The following is an 18,853-nucleotide window of genomic DNA, read 5'->3' as shown; positions in this document are numbered from 1 at the left end:
AAGGAAATTTATAGCCCATACATCCCAAGTTCTCTAACCTTCACTCTGATACCATTTTTTAATGCCTTTAGCCGTCCATTGGGATGCATTACTACCTCCAATAAATATTGTTTCCAAATTCTTCTTTTAATTATGGTTCATATACTTATGATATCATGAATAACCATGTCGTCTAGGTCTTTTTTAGTAACTAGAATGTTAATATATATGTTTTTCATGTGCGCCCATGACACTATGACATGATATTAAATAACATATTTCTCATGCATATAACACATGTGAATTAGAAAATTATGCAATCATTATATAAACATAGAGAAAATATATAAAACAAAATACAATAATAATGCTTATCTTATAGAAATGGAACCAATTGGTTGCAGACCTCAAATGTTGCACATCCATAGACCACACTACTCTAATACTCTAAGCAGTGGGTCAACCCCAAGTTGGGGCATTTTGACTCCACCAAAGCAAAAAGCTTCCTAAATCCAACTAAGGTCTATAATAGCACCAATAAGCTAATATACCAACTTATCAAACTATCACTACACTTCTCTCCATGGATCTATCCTACCATAATCCAATCCAAAAATAAGTGCACACCAAAATCCACATAGGATCAATAAGGTAACATAGAAACATAAGTCTCCAAATATTCCTAGAGAAAATCCCATACTCATTATTGAGAAATGGCAATAAGAAATTCGAGTTTAGTTTGTCCTTGAATTAAACTGAGAATTAAAATCGAATTCTATTCTCATAGCAACTTGTAAATAGTTAATTAAGTTTAATTAACTTAATTAGCTTAGAAATTTCGAGTTCGAATTCTTTCTGTAGCCATGTATATGTTCTCCCTAAATTTTAGGGGTCCAGGATGAGTTTATTTGAGTTGTAATTAGATTAATTCAATTTACAGATTTATGGTCAGTTAAATTAGTTCTAACTATTTGTGGAATTAATAGAAGACTAATAGTCAGTTGGTGCACTAGTGCCTCCACAAGTGTTACTCCAGTTAACTGAAGATTACCCGATGAGAAACTCATGGATGTCAGTTCAAAGAAAGAATCAGTTGAGACTAGAGTGCAAGGATAGTGTGCTATCATTTGTATGATTTATTGAGTTGTAAATATCATGCATGCAATTAGAGAAGGACCTATGTTTAGATTGCACAGTTTTGGAAGCATGAATTCCCTTTAAATACGGGTTATTCATCCTAGGAATTCTGCAAGGAAATAGGGGCTTGGCAGGAAGTCGAAATTGGCTAAGCGTTGGCTAATAAGGGGCTTGTGAGGTAGAGAGTTGAGCATACTTGTGCGGAATTGTTCTTATCAGCGCAAGCTTTGTATCTTCACTCATATTTCTGATTTAATGTAATTCATATATGTGGGGTTTTGAGTTGTGGATTTCCCCGAGAAAACTTATTATGTGCCATTGATTTGTCTTCTTCTTGTTCATATTGTTTTCATTGATCTATTAGCTTCCGTTGGTTGAAAGTAGAAGTAGATTCTTGTCATGTGCATTAGTAAATTGCATGAGCTTGTGAATCTACAGGAAATTCTACATGGTATCAAAGTTGAATTCAATATACTAGAGGATATTTTGAAGTTTTGAGTTTTGGGTACAGATGCAATTCGAATTTGCAATACATACTTCAGATGGCATTCTACGGTTTGTGGCTTGAGCATGCCTTGGAAGACAGCTCGAATTATATAGCCTGGAGGGACAGAATGAAGGTTGTGTTGGACAATAATGTCTTGAAGTAATTCATTTATCAAGACATTCCTAAGCCAACAACATCAGATGCATAGAATCTGGTCGAATGGAAGCAGTGTGTGGCAAAGGCGAGGGGGATAATCCTTGAGGGAGTTCAAGACCACATTGCCTTGAATCTCCATGGAAAGGAAACTTTGTATGCTATGTGGAAAGCATTGACGAACTTGTATCAGAAAAAAATGACCAAAGGAAATTGGCACTGAAGGACAAACTTTGAAAAATAAAAATGAAGGCGAGACTATTCCAAAATACCTTACCAAGTTCACTCAATGTCGTGATGAACTTGGAAGTGTTGGAATCACGATTGTCGAGGACCATATGGTGATTCTTGCTCTTCCGGGACTCCAAAACGGTTGGCATATTTATCAAGACTCTTTCAATGGTCGAGAGAAGCTGTCTGATTGGGAATGACTATGGTCGAATTTGATGCAAGAGATGATTTGGAGGAACACCAAGGATGGCTCTTCATCAAAGACTAATGATGAAGAGAACTATGCCTTAGATATTAATGTGGAGAAGGGGAAAGGGAAAGTGTCCCATTCCAAATCAGATTCTTTCCATGGAGGTAAGAAGAAAGACATGACGAAAGTGAATTGCTTTGATTGTCATGAGCTGGGCCATTTTGCTACAAATTTCCCACTCAAAGAAGTCTAAGAATAAATCCTCAAGAAGAGTGGTGGGTGAGGCTTTGGCCTCTCAATTCAAATTGGACTTTTCCCTCATTGCATGCATGGTGTCATCAATGACAGGAAATGTATGGTACTTAGACAATGGAGCTTCATTTCACATGATTGGTGACAAGGAGTTATTCAGTGACTTGGAGGAGAAAGATCTTCATAAGCATATCGAGATGAGTGACGACAAGAGGTATAGTGCTACTAGATTGGCCACGGTTACTTTTCAAAGGGAGCATGGGGCTCCACTCACCTTGAATAATATAATGTATGTGCCCGGGCTGAAGAAGAACTTGGTATCCATTTCCATGCTTGACGATAGAGGCTATGATGTGGTCTTCTTGAAAGGAAAGGCATTCCTTCAACACATAGCCACAGGTCAAGTAAAGGAGATAGGGATTCAAGTGAAGAATCTCTATAAGATGGAGGTAGAGGATGGTGCTGCTTTGAGCATGAAAGCATAGATGGTGCAAAGCTAAGATGTTGGCGAGTTGTGGCACACGCAATTGGGTCACTTGCATCATGGGGATTTGAAGATCGGGCCACAGATCTCCACCGGTTCGCCCAAAGGTACGTTAGAGCAAGTTGATACATGCAAGGGGTGTACTTTGGGTAAATACACCAAGTCTTCCTTTCACGACAGAGACAATCGAATAGAGGCTATTCTAGAATGAGTCCATTCATATGCGTGTGGGCCATTTTCGACAGCATCCACAAAGAAACGCAGGTATTATGTTATATTTGTTGATGACTTTTCTCATAAATGTTGGACATTTTTCATGCAGAAGAAGGATTAAACTTTCACAAACTTTTGTGAATTTAAAGCATTCGTTGAGAAAGATTTGGGAAAGAAGGTGAAAGCTATATGGAGTGATAACAATGGTGAGTATGTCTCAAACAGTTTTAAGAACTTCTGTGCAGTGGAAGAGATTAAACGGGAGTTGATGGCACCCCATAACCCTTAGCAGAATGGGGTGGCCGAGAGGAAGAACGGAAGCATAGTAGGACGAGGGCAATGTTGCATGATCAGGGCCTACCACTACACTTGTTGGCTGAGGCATCCAAGACGACGATTTATGTTCAAAACCATAGCTCACATCGGATTCTTGGGATGAAGGCACCCAAGGAGGCTTATTTTAATAAGAGGCCAGATTTTGGTTACTTCAGGATTTTTGGGTCATCGGTATATTTCCATGTGACCAAAGATGCATGGAAAAAGCTTGAGCTGACAGCAGAGTTGGGGGTATTTGTGGAGTACACTGATACACCTCACAACTATCGGGTATACTTGTCGACCAATAGGATGACAGTGGTTCAAAGGGATGTCAAAGTAAATGAGGAGAAGGCCATGCTAGTTTCCCTTGAGAGGGAGCTTCCTCTACATGAAGTTGAGGAGCTTTTAGCTCCTAAGGTTGAGGAGCCTCAAACTGATGTGGAGTAACCACATGCAGAGGATCTGAGAGTGGAGACATCCACTCAGGCAAAGTCTTCCAAAGATGCGAGAAAGTGCACCAGAGAGGCATATAGATTGTTGTCGGATATTAGAGAGAATGTGGGAGCACCCACATCGCAGTGCAAACAGAGGAGGTCACATGACAGGTACACTAGATACATGAATCTTATGAGAGGATGTGTTGTGATAGATCCATCTTCCTTTGAGGAAGCAATGTAGCAGCCAGTTTGGGTTGATGTCATGGGGGGAGGAGTATGACTCCATAGTTCGTAAGAGTGTTTGGGATGTGGTCCCGAGACTGTAGGATAATTCCATCATGAGCTCTCGTTGACTTTACAAGGTAAAGAAAGCATAAAATGGTAGTGTAGAGAAGCATAAGGCTATATTTGTGGCCTATGGATTTTCACAGGTAGAGGGGATTGAATATGATGAGACATTTTCTCCTGTTGCAAGGTACTCACCGATCAAATCTATATTGGCACTATCAGTGCAGATGGGGTGGAATATACATTAGATGGATGTAAAGACATCATTCCTTAATGACACGATTGAGGAAGAGGTGTACATAGAGAAGCCTGGAGGTTTTGAAACCTTCGACCGTGAGTTACATGTGTGTCAGCTCAAGAGAGCATTGTATGGGATGAAGCAAGCACCTCATGCTTGGTACACTAGGATAGATAGCTACTTCATTGGGTTGGGATTCACGAAGAGTGAAGTGGATGTGAACATGTACCACATAGTGGTGGAAGGTAAATTGTTGATAATTGTACTTTATGTTAATGATCTCATACTGACAGGTGATGATCAACTGATCAAATCTTGCAAGGAGGACCTTGCAAGAGAGTTTGAGATGATGGAATTAGGTCTCATGCATTAATTTCTAGGCATGGAATTATGGCAGGGTGATGGGGAATTGTTAGTGTCTCAAGGAAAGTATGCCAATGAGATACTCAAGAGGTTCCACATGGAGAGTTGCAAGCCTATGGGGATTCCTCTAGCTGGTAACTAGAGGAAGGAGGATGCTACTTTGGGAGAGGTAGTTGAAGCTACTCTTTATAGACAACTTGTGGGTCCACTCATGTACTTAGTGAACACATGACCAGATTTATGCTATGCAGTTAACTAGCTTAGTCAAGTGATGGTTAGGCCTACCAAGCTGTATTGGAAGGTGACAAAGCATGTATTGAGATACCTCAGGGGAACTTCTCAGTATGGATTATGGTATAGACGGATAGAGGGAGTGAAGCTTCAAGGCTTCACGTTGCATATTGGGCAGGGACTCCATCCTACAGGAAGAGCAAATTAGCAAGGATTTTCATTAATGAGTCAATAATAGTTTCATGGTACAATAGGAAACAAAGATCGATTGCACTTAGTTCAGCAGAGAAAAAATACATGGTTGCAAGTCATGCAACATGTGAGTCCATCTAGATGAGGAAGATCCTGGTTGGTGTGTTTGGTCAGCAGATGGATCCGACAATGATTTACTACAATAATTAGAGTTGTATCAAATTATCTGAAAATCTAGGTTTTCATGATAGGTCCAAGCACATTGATATCTGCTATCATCATCTCTAATATTGTGTATTGAGGTAGATCATGTTTTTAGAGTACATTCCCACTGAGGAGAAAAATACTGACATTTTGACAAAGGCATTGTCAAGATGTAAATTCGAGTTTCACAGAGAAAGGATCAGGGTAGCAGATAATCCCTTTCTTGTTGAGAGGGAGTGTTGAGAAATGGAAACACGAAATTCCAATTTAATTTGTCCTTGAATTAAAATGAGAATTAAGATTGAATTGTATTCTCATAGAAACTTGTAAATAGTTAATTAAGTTTAATTAACTTAATTAGCTTAGAAATTTCGAGTTGGAAGTCTTTTTGTAGTCATGTATATGTTCTCCCTAAATTTTAGGTGTCCGGGATGAGTTTATTTGTAATTAGGTTAATTTAGTTTAATAGGTTATGGTTAGTTAAATTAGTTCTAACTATTTTTGGAACTAATAGAGGACTAACAGTTAGTTGGTGCACTGGTGCATCCACAAGTGTTACTCGAGTTAACTAAAGATTCCCTCATGAGAAACTCATGCATGTCAGTTCAAAGAAAGACCCAATTGTGAATAGAGTGCAGGGACAGTGTACTATCAGTTGTATGATTTATTGAGTTGTAAATGTCATGCATGCAATCAGAGAAGGACCTATGTTTGAATTTATCAGTTTTGGAATTATGAATTCCCTTTAAATATGGGCTATTAATCCTAGGAATTGTGCAAGGAAATAGGGGCTTGGTAGGCAATGAAAATTGGCTAAGTGTTGGCTAATAACGAGCTTGTGAGGTAGAGAGTTGAGCATAATTGTTCTTGTGAGAACAAGATTTGTATCTTCACTCATATTTCTGATTTAATGTAATACAGATAGGTGGGGTTTTGAGTTGTGGCTTTCCCCGGGAAAACTTATTGTGTTATGTGCCATTGATTTGTCTTCTTCTTGTTCATATTGTTTTCATCGATCTATTAGCTTCCGCTGGTTGAAAGTAGAAGCAGATTCTCTTCATGTGCTTTAGTAAATTGCATGAGCTTCTGAATCTACAAGAAATTCTACAATCATAGTAGTCACAATCCATGAGAATAATGGGAGAAAATTATGGAAATTACATTAAGCTCTCCACATTTTATATTAATGTTCCCTTTGAAGCCATTTTTCCTACCTTAGGATAAAAACATGTGCACCTTTCACTTTTGGATCATTTTAATAATGCCTTAGCCCCTTATACTTAAGCCCATCACTTAGTGCTTAGCCTGCTTTCCTACTCATAGATTTTTATCCCCCCATTGCTCTTGTCTAACTTGGTCTATAGCAGTAGTGTATTTTTATTAATGTGAGTGTGAATACACATTTATATAGCTAGGCTCATTGGCCTTTTAGCACAAAGGTTCATTGATATAAAATTGCATAGGTAGTATAGCCTCAAAACACATAAACATAGTCACACAAGCCCCCAAAATACACGCAAATAAATGTGCAACGAAGCCTCCAAAATACTTACATACACATGGGCATAGGCACACAGGGCAAACACATCTTGTCTCACCACCCACAACATAATATGTACAGGATAAGTAGCAGTCATATAGGGTGTATATATATATATATATATATATATATCAATTTTCTTATGAGCTAGAGTGAGCAAAAAACTCATGAAATTAAACTCCTAAAATTATTTTTAAGATAATGGTTTCTACAAGTTTAAATTCAAAATAAAATCTCCAACCTTCGTTAATTTTTCTTGGTTTAGGACTTCATAAACTAAATCATGATTGCAAATACCAATGTAACCGCATCTATTATTATTATTAGATAAATGAAGAGAGCTTATGAGAAAGAGAGATTTGACTTTGGACAATGAATAGATACTTTTGATGAGAGTGAGGCTTCACTTACAAATGGTAGCTCAAGGTGGACTGAGGTTTAAAAGAGGAGTGGAAAGAGATTATAAATCAAAGAGATTTGGTTTGGAGAAGTTGTGAGGCCTTTTAATGTAATGAGACTTCAAAAGTTCACTTGCAAATAGTAGTTATATATTCCTCGATGAAAATGAACTCAAGTTTAAAAGAAAAAATGAAAAAAAACAAAATGATGATTTTTTTTATAAAATGTCCATTTTATAGTCATATTAAGCTCCATAAGATTGAAAAAAAATTAGCAATTAAAAAAAAGCATCTATTCGTACTTTACAACATATGTTTGAAGAATATCGAACATGATTTTTATTCTTTTCAATAAAAAACCCTCCCAAGTTGGAAAACATCATCACACTATTGTTGTAAACAACACCATATTATTGTCCTATTTATTTCAAGGAATGTTAGTTATGGACACAAATGTTTTGTCCAGTAACTATGTGACCATATGTTGACGTATGTAATCAAGAAGTTCGATCTTTTATAAAGACGAGCAAACAAAAATTTGGAAGCTTGAAAGAAACTTCTTTGCAAGATTTATGTGTAAGATTGGTGTTAATGAAATTAAAAATGAAAATTTGAAATTTATCTTTTGCATTTATTCTATTCAGATTACTACTATTGTTGACATTTATTTAGAACTATTTAGTGTGGTTCATCTCTAGGATAAGTGTGGTTATAGAAATTGAACTTGATAATTTTAAATGTTGGCAATAATAATTGATGAATTCCTAAAATGAATGAATCCATAAAATAAATTTCAAATCAGTTTTAAACATAAAAATCTCATTTTAAGAATAAAAGTGTTAAAATAGTCATCTTGTTCGCCAAATACATATTTTCATCAAATGTCTAGCTCATTGGGAGTTCATCATTTGGAGCTTGTTGGGTTTCCAGTGAATCATATATAAATATTCAACAAGTGTCACTTGACTCACTTTGGACAGTATTGGTGGATCACAGATGAAATTCGAAGAAAACGCTAGTTATAGTAACTGTCATTCTAGCAACTAACATTACTATCATGTGAACAAAACAACTCATTTGTTTGTAAATAATGTGTCAAGAGATGAGGTTGTGAGAAGGAAAATCTCCTCTCTTCTCATTTCCTGGTATATGTCCATGTCTCTTGTGTTATTAGTCTCTGGCTTTCCAGAATTTATAGCATTCACCTAGCTTGAAAGTGCGTGAATTCATTTTTTACAATTTTAAGCAAAGTTTAGAGAAAATGCTCAAAATTATGAACAGAATGTGTAAGAATCAATAAATAAAGGAAGAAATATCAAGGAGAAAAGAGTGAGAAGAAAGGTTGATTATTGGGGCAACAATGAAAAGGGAATATGAGAGGATATTGTAGATAGAACGATTTCAAAATAAATATTAGCAGTATTTTCAATGAGTAAAATTAATGAATAAAACATCGTTGGTTTCAGATATTCTATGTTTTCAATGAAGTGCAAGTATTTTTTTTATGATAAGACATCCTTTTAGCAGCTTACTTTTAGTTGTTTGAATCTTAAATACGACAAAGATTTTCGGCATGAAAGCCTTAAGTTGGGAAACCCTTGTGAACTGCCTTAAATGCTATCTTTTTGTAGTCAAGGTGAAAGAGAATGTTCATCTCACTATTGCAATTTTCACATTGAGATAAAATGCAAAGGGAATCCTTTCTTCTACCATTAAATAAATGCAAGTGACACACAATATGTGGAATAACCGGTTAAGCCTATAGGCATGGTCTATTTTGGAATAGGGTTTACAACATTGTTACTCTTTAGAAAATAAAAAATTAGACACTATCCAATTAATGAAATCAAGGTTTTCAAATTGTTTTCAAGTTCTTACCTCTACTCTTGTGCTAGCTTTACAATCAACACTTAGCTACTTAATCTATATAAATATAATAGTTAGTAATAATTTAAAATAATAAACATGATAAAGATAAACAAAAAATACAAAGAATTTATTAATGCTAACAAAATGTGATATATATAAACAAAAATAGAATAACATGTACAAAATAAGCAAAATGATGAGAGATATTTGTGAAATCTAAAATGCAATCAACAACTAAAGTGCCTACAACAAAATGAAATGGAAACAAAAATGAAACTAAAGTTCTCACAATAAATGAAATTGAAACAAAAATATATGAAAGACAATTGACATATAGCATTTGGATTCTAGTATGTTGAGTCCATGCATAGAAAACCAAAGTGGTTCATCTTATCTTGCTGCATCACATATTGAAGAAAATTTTAAAATATAAATTCAATATTTCCATCATCTAATGAACTTCATATCTAAATATACATAAAAATATAAATTCAACATTTCCATCATAAGAATGAACTTCATATCTGAATATACATAAAAATATAAATTCAACATTTCCATCATAAGAATGAACTTCATATCTGAATATACATAAGACATGGATGTACAAAAAAATACTCTTTCTAAAAATGAAAAGAAATAAGGTGCTTCACATCATAGGGTGAAGGAGATGAAGCTTATCACAAACCTAAGTTTAATTAATAAAAAAAAAACAATGTTTAATATAAAAAAACTAAAAAAATAGAAAAAACTAAAAAAACTAAAACTAAAAACATTGAGATTTAATTTTCTAAGGAAAATAGAAACATAATAATAAATTAAAATTGAGCAAATAGAAATATAATAATAAATTAAAATTAATTTATTTTAGCTTTGAATTTGTTTATCAATTTATTATAATCATAAATTATAAATTTATATATCTAAGTTTAATTAGAAAACATGAAATTTAATCTTTTAATTACTATAAAGCAAATAAAAATATAATAATAAATTAAAATTCATCTATTTTCATTTTAAATATATCTATCAATTTATCACAATTGTAAACTAAAGTCAATCAATCTTTTATATTTATAAACTAAAACCAATTCATCTAAATCTTAAATCTAAATTTATCTATCACTTTATTGCAAATGAAAACTAAAATCAATTATATTATATATATATATATATATATATATATATATATATATATATATAAATTAAAATCAATTCATCTAAATCTTAAATCTACTAAACATCTGGTTTTTCATGTCAATCTTAAATCTACCAAACATATAGTTTTTCATTTAAATCCTAAATCTTAATTTATCTATCACTTTATCACAATTGTAAATTAAAATCAATCAATCTTTTATATTTATTGATTAAAATCAATTCATCTAAATCTTAAATCTACCCAACATCTGATTTTTCATTTAAATCTTAAATCTACCAAATATATGGTTTTTCATTTAAATCCTAAATCTAAATTTATCTATCATTTTATCACAATTGTAAATTAAAACTAATTCATCTAAATCTTAAATCTACCAAACATCTAGATTTTCATTTAAATCCTAAATCTAAATTTATCTATAACTTTATTATCACAATTGTAAATTAAAATCAACTCATCTTTTATATTAATTAATTAAAATTAATTCATCTAAATTTTAAATCTACCGAACATCAACCTTAACCAGAAATTTAACCTTAAATCTTAAGTCCTTTTAAATACATATCAAAATACATAACTTGGTATTTATGAAATAATACATAACATGCATATATGTTTTGGGTCAATTGCATCAAAATGTTTGCACTAGGCTTATTATCAAACTGCATATTTAAGTGAAATAAAATTCTAACCTGCAGTATTATATTAATATCTGAAATTCTCGCCTGACTTCACAAGGCCTAACTTCCAGAGTCCCCAAGCAGTGTAAGGCCACCATTTCTCCTTGGCCTTCTAGCCTTAATTCACAAGGCCTAAAGTCAAGAGTCCCCAAGGGGAGTGAGGCCACGATTTCTCCTTGGCCTTCGCCAGCAGCACCCTTGTCCATGCAACCCACCCTTCCCATGACATCCTTTTGTCCCAGGTTGTACCCCACTCTAACATTAGCGTCAGTGCTGTCTCTGCTTCCTTCTCTGCTTCATCATACCTCCCTTGGGAATTGTATATCTGAGCAAGAAGAACATGAGGGTCTCCCATGAAAGGATTAAGCTCACAGACTTTTACAAGAAGGGCTTCAGCCTTCTCATTGTTCTTCTCCCCAGCGGGCATACACATAGCTTCCCAATACAAATCTCTGGCAGTCACCTGATCTGATGGATTTAGAACAGCCCTGCAGTGATCAAACACAGGGGGGGTCACAAGCTCTATTTCTTCAAAGCCCCTCTTCTTATTCTTCACTTCTCCATTCTTTCTTTTCCCTTCTTCCCTCTGGAACAGTTTCTCCTCCCTTAAAATCAAAGTATAGAGAGCCCCCATTCGAGAAATGGAATTCATCCAAAGCCCAGGCTTGATTTCCCCAGGCCACAGAGTAGTCCATGCATCCCCTTTGTATTCCGCAATTCCATTGGTGATCTCAAACAGGGAGTCCTGAAAACTGAACAACTGATCAACAAAATCCGCCATGGTCATGAAGAGGAATATGGCAACCAATCTTCGGGGCACCTCCACATCCTCCCCACTTCTGATATGCTTCACTCTCACACCGTCAGCTGGCAATACCTTCTGTATTTTTCTTCTCCATTCGGGCAGGAAAAACTCTTCCAGCTTCTCCTTGAAATGGGTTTTGTGAAGCTCAAGCCAGTTGCCATTTTGGTCCTCTATTTTTAGTTTCTGGAGCTCCAAGTCCTCTGCCTCAGCTTCTTTCATGGATTTCTCAGATTCTTTGAGGGCAGAGACTAATTCTTCATCAGTAAAATGAAAGAGGAGATCATCATGGATGAGGGGCTGCCTAGGCACAATACAGAACATGTGCACAAGCTCTTCGGCAGCATCTCCGATGAGGTCTCTCACTTTCTGCCTGTCAACATTTGGCTGAAATATTGCGAGATTAACATAAGAATTAGAGTAAGCAGAGTGGAATAAACCGAACCTGGCAACAGCATCAGGGGCGTTCCATAGTTTGAGAATTTTATAAACACCCATCAGATGACTGAAGAAGTTGCCATCCCTGTGCCAGCACTCAGAGGCCCCAACTTGTCTCAGTACTCTCATGAATTCGGGCAGCGATGGATCGATCTCATCATACGCTTCTCTGAGAAACGGCCTCGCATGCTCCAAAATCGCTGGAAGCTCAGAATTCGCCATTGCTTGCTGTTGCGAAGAACAAATATTATTACAGCGGATTGGAATTGCAAGCGAAGTCGCAGTTGGGTAGAGGAGGCGAATTGTGAACAAGGAGGAAATCGCAGAAATCGCAGAATATATATAGGGTTAGATGTCTGAATCGAAACTTTACACGCCGTGAGAACGATAGACCTTCACTGCGTAGGCCGTTGGAAGCTCTCAACTCCCCATTGCTAGCTGTTGCGAAGAACTATTATTACACTGGATGGATTTTGTCTTATTAATATTATTAACTAATTAATATAAATTAAATGGTGGTTTTAAAGGCTTTAAAACACTTCATCATATATACATATATTTTATTATTTATATAAAAAGTTAGTATATACATATATACATATATTTTATTATTTATATAAAAAGTTAGTATAATCATATAAATTTAATAATTGCTAAAAGAGTGTTTTAAGTGTCGTTTGTTGGTTAATGAATATATTATTAAGGTATTAGTGTTGTTATGCGTGTTATAGGTTCAAATCTCGATTCACATTAGTTAGAAGTAGTGTAGTAGCACAGGGTGGTTGATTGCACCTCGTGGTTCATCTACCATGTGTAAAGCGACACAAAAAAAAATTAATAAAGAAGAATCCAGATCAATTCATAATGAACTTCAAAATAATTATTTTGAAGTAATTATATATATATATATATATATATATATATATATATTTATTTTCATATTAAAATAAAAAAGTCATATAAATTAGTATAATCATATAAATTAAAAAGTTGATAAAAAAACAAAAATCAATCTATTATAAATATTAAAATATTTTCTACATAATAAATTCCAAGTTATTAAAATTAAAAAAATCATAAAAACTCACTATACTATAATTTTATTTTAAATTATTATTTTAATAATAAAAATAGTAAATTAATATATAAATCAAATATAAATATATTTGAAAATTTATGAAACAAGATTATTAATTATATAGATTTATTCCTATTTAATTATGGAAATTCTTAATTTGTAAAATATAACTAAGTTAAAAAGAAAAATTTAGAAAAGCTTGTAGCATTACTTTTTATGTATTCCTAAATAGAAGATGGATCCTCAGAAGCTAAGTATAGGATTAGATCTCTGAATCAAAACACACTCCATAAACTTTCACTATGTAGGTGGTGGGAAGCTCTCAAAGCTCTCAATTGACCATGCCCCACTATTATCAACTGTAAATAGATTTCGTCTTAGTAATATTATTATTTTAGTAATATAAACTATGACAATTATATTAATAAATGTAGTGCATATAAACCAATAGATATATATTAATTATATGTACAATCATATTAATAAATGTGATTGATGAATAGCCCCAAGGGTTAGCTCAACCGGTCAAATCAGTGCCTCGCCAATCGGGAGGTCACAGGGTCAATTCTCCCCAAAAGCCCTTGGGGTAATGTCTAGATATAGGTCGAGGGGCTTGATCCCCTTCGGGTTCAATCTGCCCAGTTCTTACTGTGGACGTAACAGCTACCTAGTGACCTTCGGGGTCGATCTACCCAGTTCTTACCGTGGACATAACGGCTACCCGTGGACGTAACAGCTACCCAATGACCTTCGGGGTTGATCTGCCTAGCTCTTATCGTGGACGTAATGACTACCCAGTGACCTTCGGGGTCGATCTACCCAGTTCTTACCGTGAACATAATGGCTACCCAATGACCTTCGGGGTACCCAGTGACCTTCGGGGTCGATCTACCCAGTTCTTACCGTGGACGTAACGGCTACCCAGTGACCTTCGTGGTTGATCTGCCCAGTTCTTACCGTGGATGTAACAGCTACCTAGTGACCTTTGAGGTACCTAGTGACCTTCGGGGTACCCAGTGGCCTTCAAGGTCGATCTGCCCAATTCTTACCATGGACGTAATGGCTACCCAATGACCTTCAGGGTACCTAGTGACCATCGAGGTCGATCTGCCTAGTTTTTACCGTGGACGTAACGGCTACCCAATGACCTTCAGGGTACCCAGTGACCTTCGGGGTCGATCTACCCAATTCTTACCGTGGACGTAATGGCTACCTAGTAACCGTGGATGTCCGTAAACCACAGAAAAAAATAAAAATAATAAAATAAAAAATGTGATTGATAAATGTAAATACCATATATCAATCACATTCACATAAATAATTATAAGTGTATAGTAAAAAATTAATATTAATTAATATATAATTATAATATTAATATTTGATTTTAATAGATCAACCCTATTTATTTTAATAAATAAAAAATAATTAAATATGAAAGATATAAATAATATTTTTTTATTTGTGCTAAGTATCTATCTTTTATTTGTTACTTTAATATGAAATTATTGAAAGAAGTTCTTTCTAAGTATATCAAACTACATACAATTTGTGAGAAAAACTTGTAAATTATAATTTAATCTTTAAACACATCAAATACTCTTAAAAAAATGAGAAAAAAATATAATTTAGAGTTAAATTTAAAATAATTTAAATTCAATTCTTATATTAAAAAAATACCACATTAGTACAAAAACAAAATCTACTTTACAAATGAACAATAAATAAATATTGAATCAACTATCTTTCATCCATAGCAAAGAAATCTTTAGCTGAATCACATTTAATAGATGTGATTGCATTGTTAATTTAGTGAAGTGTTTTACGAGAACAATAGTGCGTTCCAACGAGCGAAATAACTTGCGCGCTACCTTTTAGGTTAATTTGTTTTTTAGATTTTAGGGGTTAATAGGTGGTTAATTTTTTATGATTTTTTTAAACAGCAGATTTGTAAATTTCTATTTTTTATAATAAAAAAATTGTTCCAATTTTATAATATAAAATTATTTTATTTAAAAATTATTAACAAAAAATATATAAAATTATTATAAATTTAAATATTTTTATAAATATATCAATAAGCATTTTATAATGTTCATATTGGAAAATAATGAGATTCACCAATATTTTTAAACTTATAAAATTTTCATAATCTTATTATATTACATATTATATAAAATTACATGATTGATCCAAAAAAAAATCGAACCTAAAACCAAAATCATTACATATTATATAAAATTACATGATTCATCCCAAAAAAAATCGAAGCTAGAAACCAAAATCTTCGCGCACATGAACAAAGTGGTCCTCCTTGTTTGAAATCTGAAAATTCCCTGTCACAATTAAGCAGCGTTGGATATCAAAACCATGAAGACGGCTTACGGGCACCCCGTGTAAAGAGTGGAAACAAAAATAAAAAGAAAGAAGACCAGCGCAATATAAACATCATAATAAATTGGAAGATGCCCAGTAAAATATTTTATGAAAATAAAAGATTAACATAACGTGAACTCTCTTTTTCATTTTAAATCTGGAGATTCTCCATACCATCCTATGCATGTGTTTTGTCGTCGTCTATTTGGATGAACGTTCTATCCACGTATTATTAACGTGGCCCTCATAAAAGTTGACATCAGTAGTGGGCTTTGATGGAATGGATGGAACTGGCATCACATCACATTTTTTAAGGAGAAATGTGTGGATGTCCCTTACTTTTTAAAATATAAAGCATAGTGACTCAGTAATTTCCCAATGGTCACTATGGTCCAATCAAACAAGAACTATCCCTTTATAATATAATATAATATGTAAAATTAACTTTCCAAATGCAGGATGACCTAATCATGCCTTGTCATCAGATTTGTTTGTCAAACCATCCAATAGTACCCTTGTGAAGTTGAGAGCCATAAAGCATCTTTTCCACTCGAATAATGCATGAGTTTAAGTAATATATTTATTAAATAAAATATGATTTAGTAGACTTCACTTTTAATGGACATGTGAAATTGAAAATAATTTATGAGTTTATTTAATATATTTATTAAATAAAATATGATTTAGTAGACTTCACTTTTAATGGGCATGTGAAATTGAAAATAATTTCTGTGGATGTTGAAAAAATATAAGTTTACACTTCTACAATTTTGAAATGTGAAATCCATAAAGCATATTATTTGTATTAATCCACATTCATATAAGCTTTACACTTTTTCAATTTTGAAATGTGAAATCCATAATACATATTATTTGGATTACACTACATTTTTTGGCAGTCATATTCTTGCTTATTTGGATTAATCTATAAGGAATCACCACTGATCACACTCAGTTTTGACTTATTTGATGATGAAATTCATTATAATTCTCTAGGCTTTAATTACACCTATCTTTACAAACGTCTGTTGTACAACTAGTTTGATGCCCTTTTGGATTCCGTGGCCTTTGCAGTGGCCTCCCTTAGATTTCATGGCATGCCAATTGTTGTCACATACACTGAGTGGCCTTTTCAAGGTGAACTGACATACCTGGCTACTATGTTGGAGAATGCAACCATTTTTAATAGGAGACTTGCTAGGCATATCACAGGAAGTCATCCAAAGGTACTCCTTTGTGGCCTGGAGTTCAAATTCCTATATTCGTTTTTGAAATCTGTTTGACCAAAATTTGAAAGTTGAGTAAAAATCACTAGGGTATTTCATCTTCAAATGGGAAGAGGAAATATGACTTTGGAATTTTACTGGAGGTGTTCTGGTGGTGCTATCTACCTTAGTCACAATGACATTCAATATACAATAAAGATAATATTAAGACAATAAGATAATACTAGCACAGTCACATTAACAAATGTGGTTAATATAATTTAATATATGTTATATTATAAATTTAATATACTTGAAGTGAGACTTCTATGATCCATAATATGTATAAAAGAAAAGAAGACGTATAATAAATAAATATATTAATATTGTTAAAATTAAAATTAAAAATAATATAAAAATTCATATTAATAATAATAATAACAATAATGTTAATATATTAATAATAATATTTTTACTATATTTTAATATGCTAAATTAATATATAAATATTAAATTAATATATTAAAATTGTTAATTATATTTATTAATATAAATATTGTTCATAAATAAATAAATAAATAATTAATTAATAATAAAATTGCTTTTCAAAAGCTTTATGAATCTCCAAATGTCATGGATAATTTGGAAACCCTGCTCACAACGAAAGAAGTTTTCTCTTTAGAAGACATTAAGTTTGGGGTTAATCGCCTCGCTAATGGGAAAGCTAAGGACATTGAAGGTTATCAGGCGGAAATCTTAAAAATTGGAGGCCCTGTCCTCATCCCCCACATCCACAAGCTTTTCAATCAAGTAGTCAAGCAAGGGTTCCCTAAACCTTGGATTGAGAGCCTCATTATCCCTATTTTTAAAAGTGGGGATACAAATAACCCCTCTAATTATCGGACAATTATGATCAGCCCTCTCTTAGCCAAGTTATATGGTGGTATTTTGGAAAAGAAGTTAAGCATATGGCTTGAAAGTGAAGGTAAGCGGGCTAAAGGCCAAGCAGGTTTCAGAAGGCATCACTCAGCAACAAACCACCTCGTTACTATTAGGATCATTGCGGTGGAATGTCGTAATGATAAATCCAATTTATTTTGTTGCTTTGTGGACTTTAGAAAGGCTTTCGATATAGTTCCTAGATACAACCTTTGGAATATATTATAAGAGCTAAAGGTTCCTCTCGAGTTGAGAGTTGCTGCTATAAGGTTATACGAGAATGTAATTTCCAAGCTAAAGAGCAATGAGGGGTGATTGAAAGATATTAAGTGTAACATCGGAGTTAAACAAGGTTGCCCCCTCTCCCCTACCCTATTTGGCATTTACATCGATAAGCTCGAAGGCTATTTAGAGGAAGCAGGATGTGATGGCACGATCTTAGCTGGGATAGTCGTCATCCTTCTTCTCTATGCTGACGATATTGTTCTTTTCACAAGGTGCCCATCTGATATTGATAAGCAACTCAGGCTTCTTAAGGATTTATGCTCTACCATGGGTATGACTGTTAACACTGACAAAACAAAAGTTATGATTATCAAATCCAAGAAGGACACTTACGCTAATTTTATGTATGACAATAATAACTTGGAGGAAGTGTATTCTTACAAGTACCTAGGAATTGATATTCATCACAAGCTCAACTGGAACCATAGCATTGAGAAAAGGATTAATGGGGGGTGGAAAGCTTATTTTGGTCTTGAAAATAATTGTAAAACAACAAACCTCATAATGTGGGATAAAAAGAAGTTCCTCTTTGAAACTTTAGTCACTCCTGTTATCTTATATGGCTGTGAGGTTTAGGGTTGCAGCATCTCTAGAGAATCATGGAGAAAGATTGAGCAAATCCAAAAGTGTTTTATAACTTATAACCTGAAAATTAAAAGTAATACACCCTATCCTATTCTCCTTATA

At 33.8% G+C, this 18,853-nt stretch overlaps 1 protein-coding gene across 1 annotated transcript; it reads right to left on the bottom strand.

Moving 5' to 3' along the window:
• Window positions 1-10,920: 10,920 nt before the first annotated feature.
• LOC149209282 (uncharacterized) lies at window positions 10,921-12,740 on the bottom strand. The gene has a single exon (XM_089396346.1). The coding sequence runs from the start codon at window positions 12,506-12,508 to the stop codon at window positions 11,165-11,167; it is 1,344 nt and encodes a 447-aa protein (XP_089252472.1). The 5' UTR covers window positions 12,509-12,740; the 3' UTR covers window positions 10,921-11,164.
• Between the last annotated feature and the right edge of the window lie 6,113 nt (window positions 12,741-18,853).

This window comes from Pinus tabuliformis, chromosome 1_2 (assembly GCF_031772625.1).
Source record: "Pinus tabuliformis cultivar Carrire ecotype Pingquan chromosome 1_2, CPIR1, whole genome shotgun sequence".
Lineage (NCBI taxonomy): Eukaryota > Viridiplantae > Streptophyta > Pinopsida > Pinales > Pinaceae > Pinus > Pinus tabuliformis.
Note: the sequence above shows the minus strand (reverse complement) of the source record. Positions and strands in the feature narration are given on the sequence as shown.

Coding starts and splice junctions, on each gene's coding strand:
- LOC149209282 (XM_089396346.1), bottom strand. CDS start 12,508: ATGGCGAATTCTGAGCTTCCAGCGATTTTGGAGCATGCGAGGCCGTTT.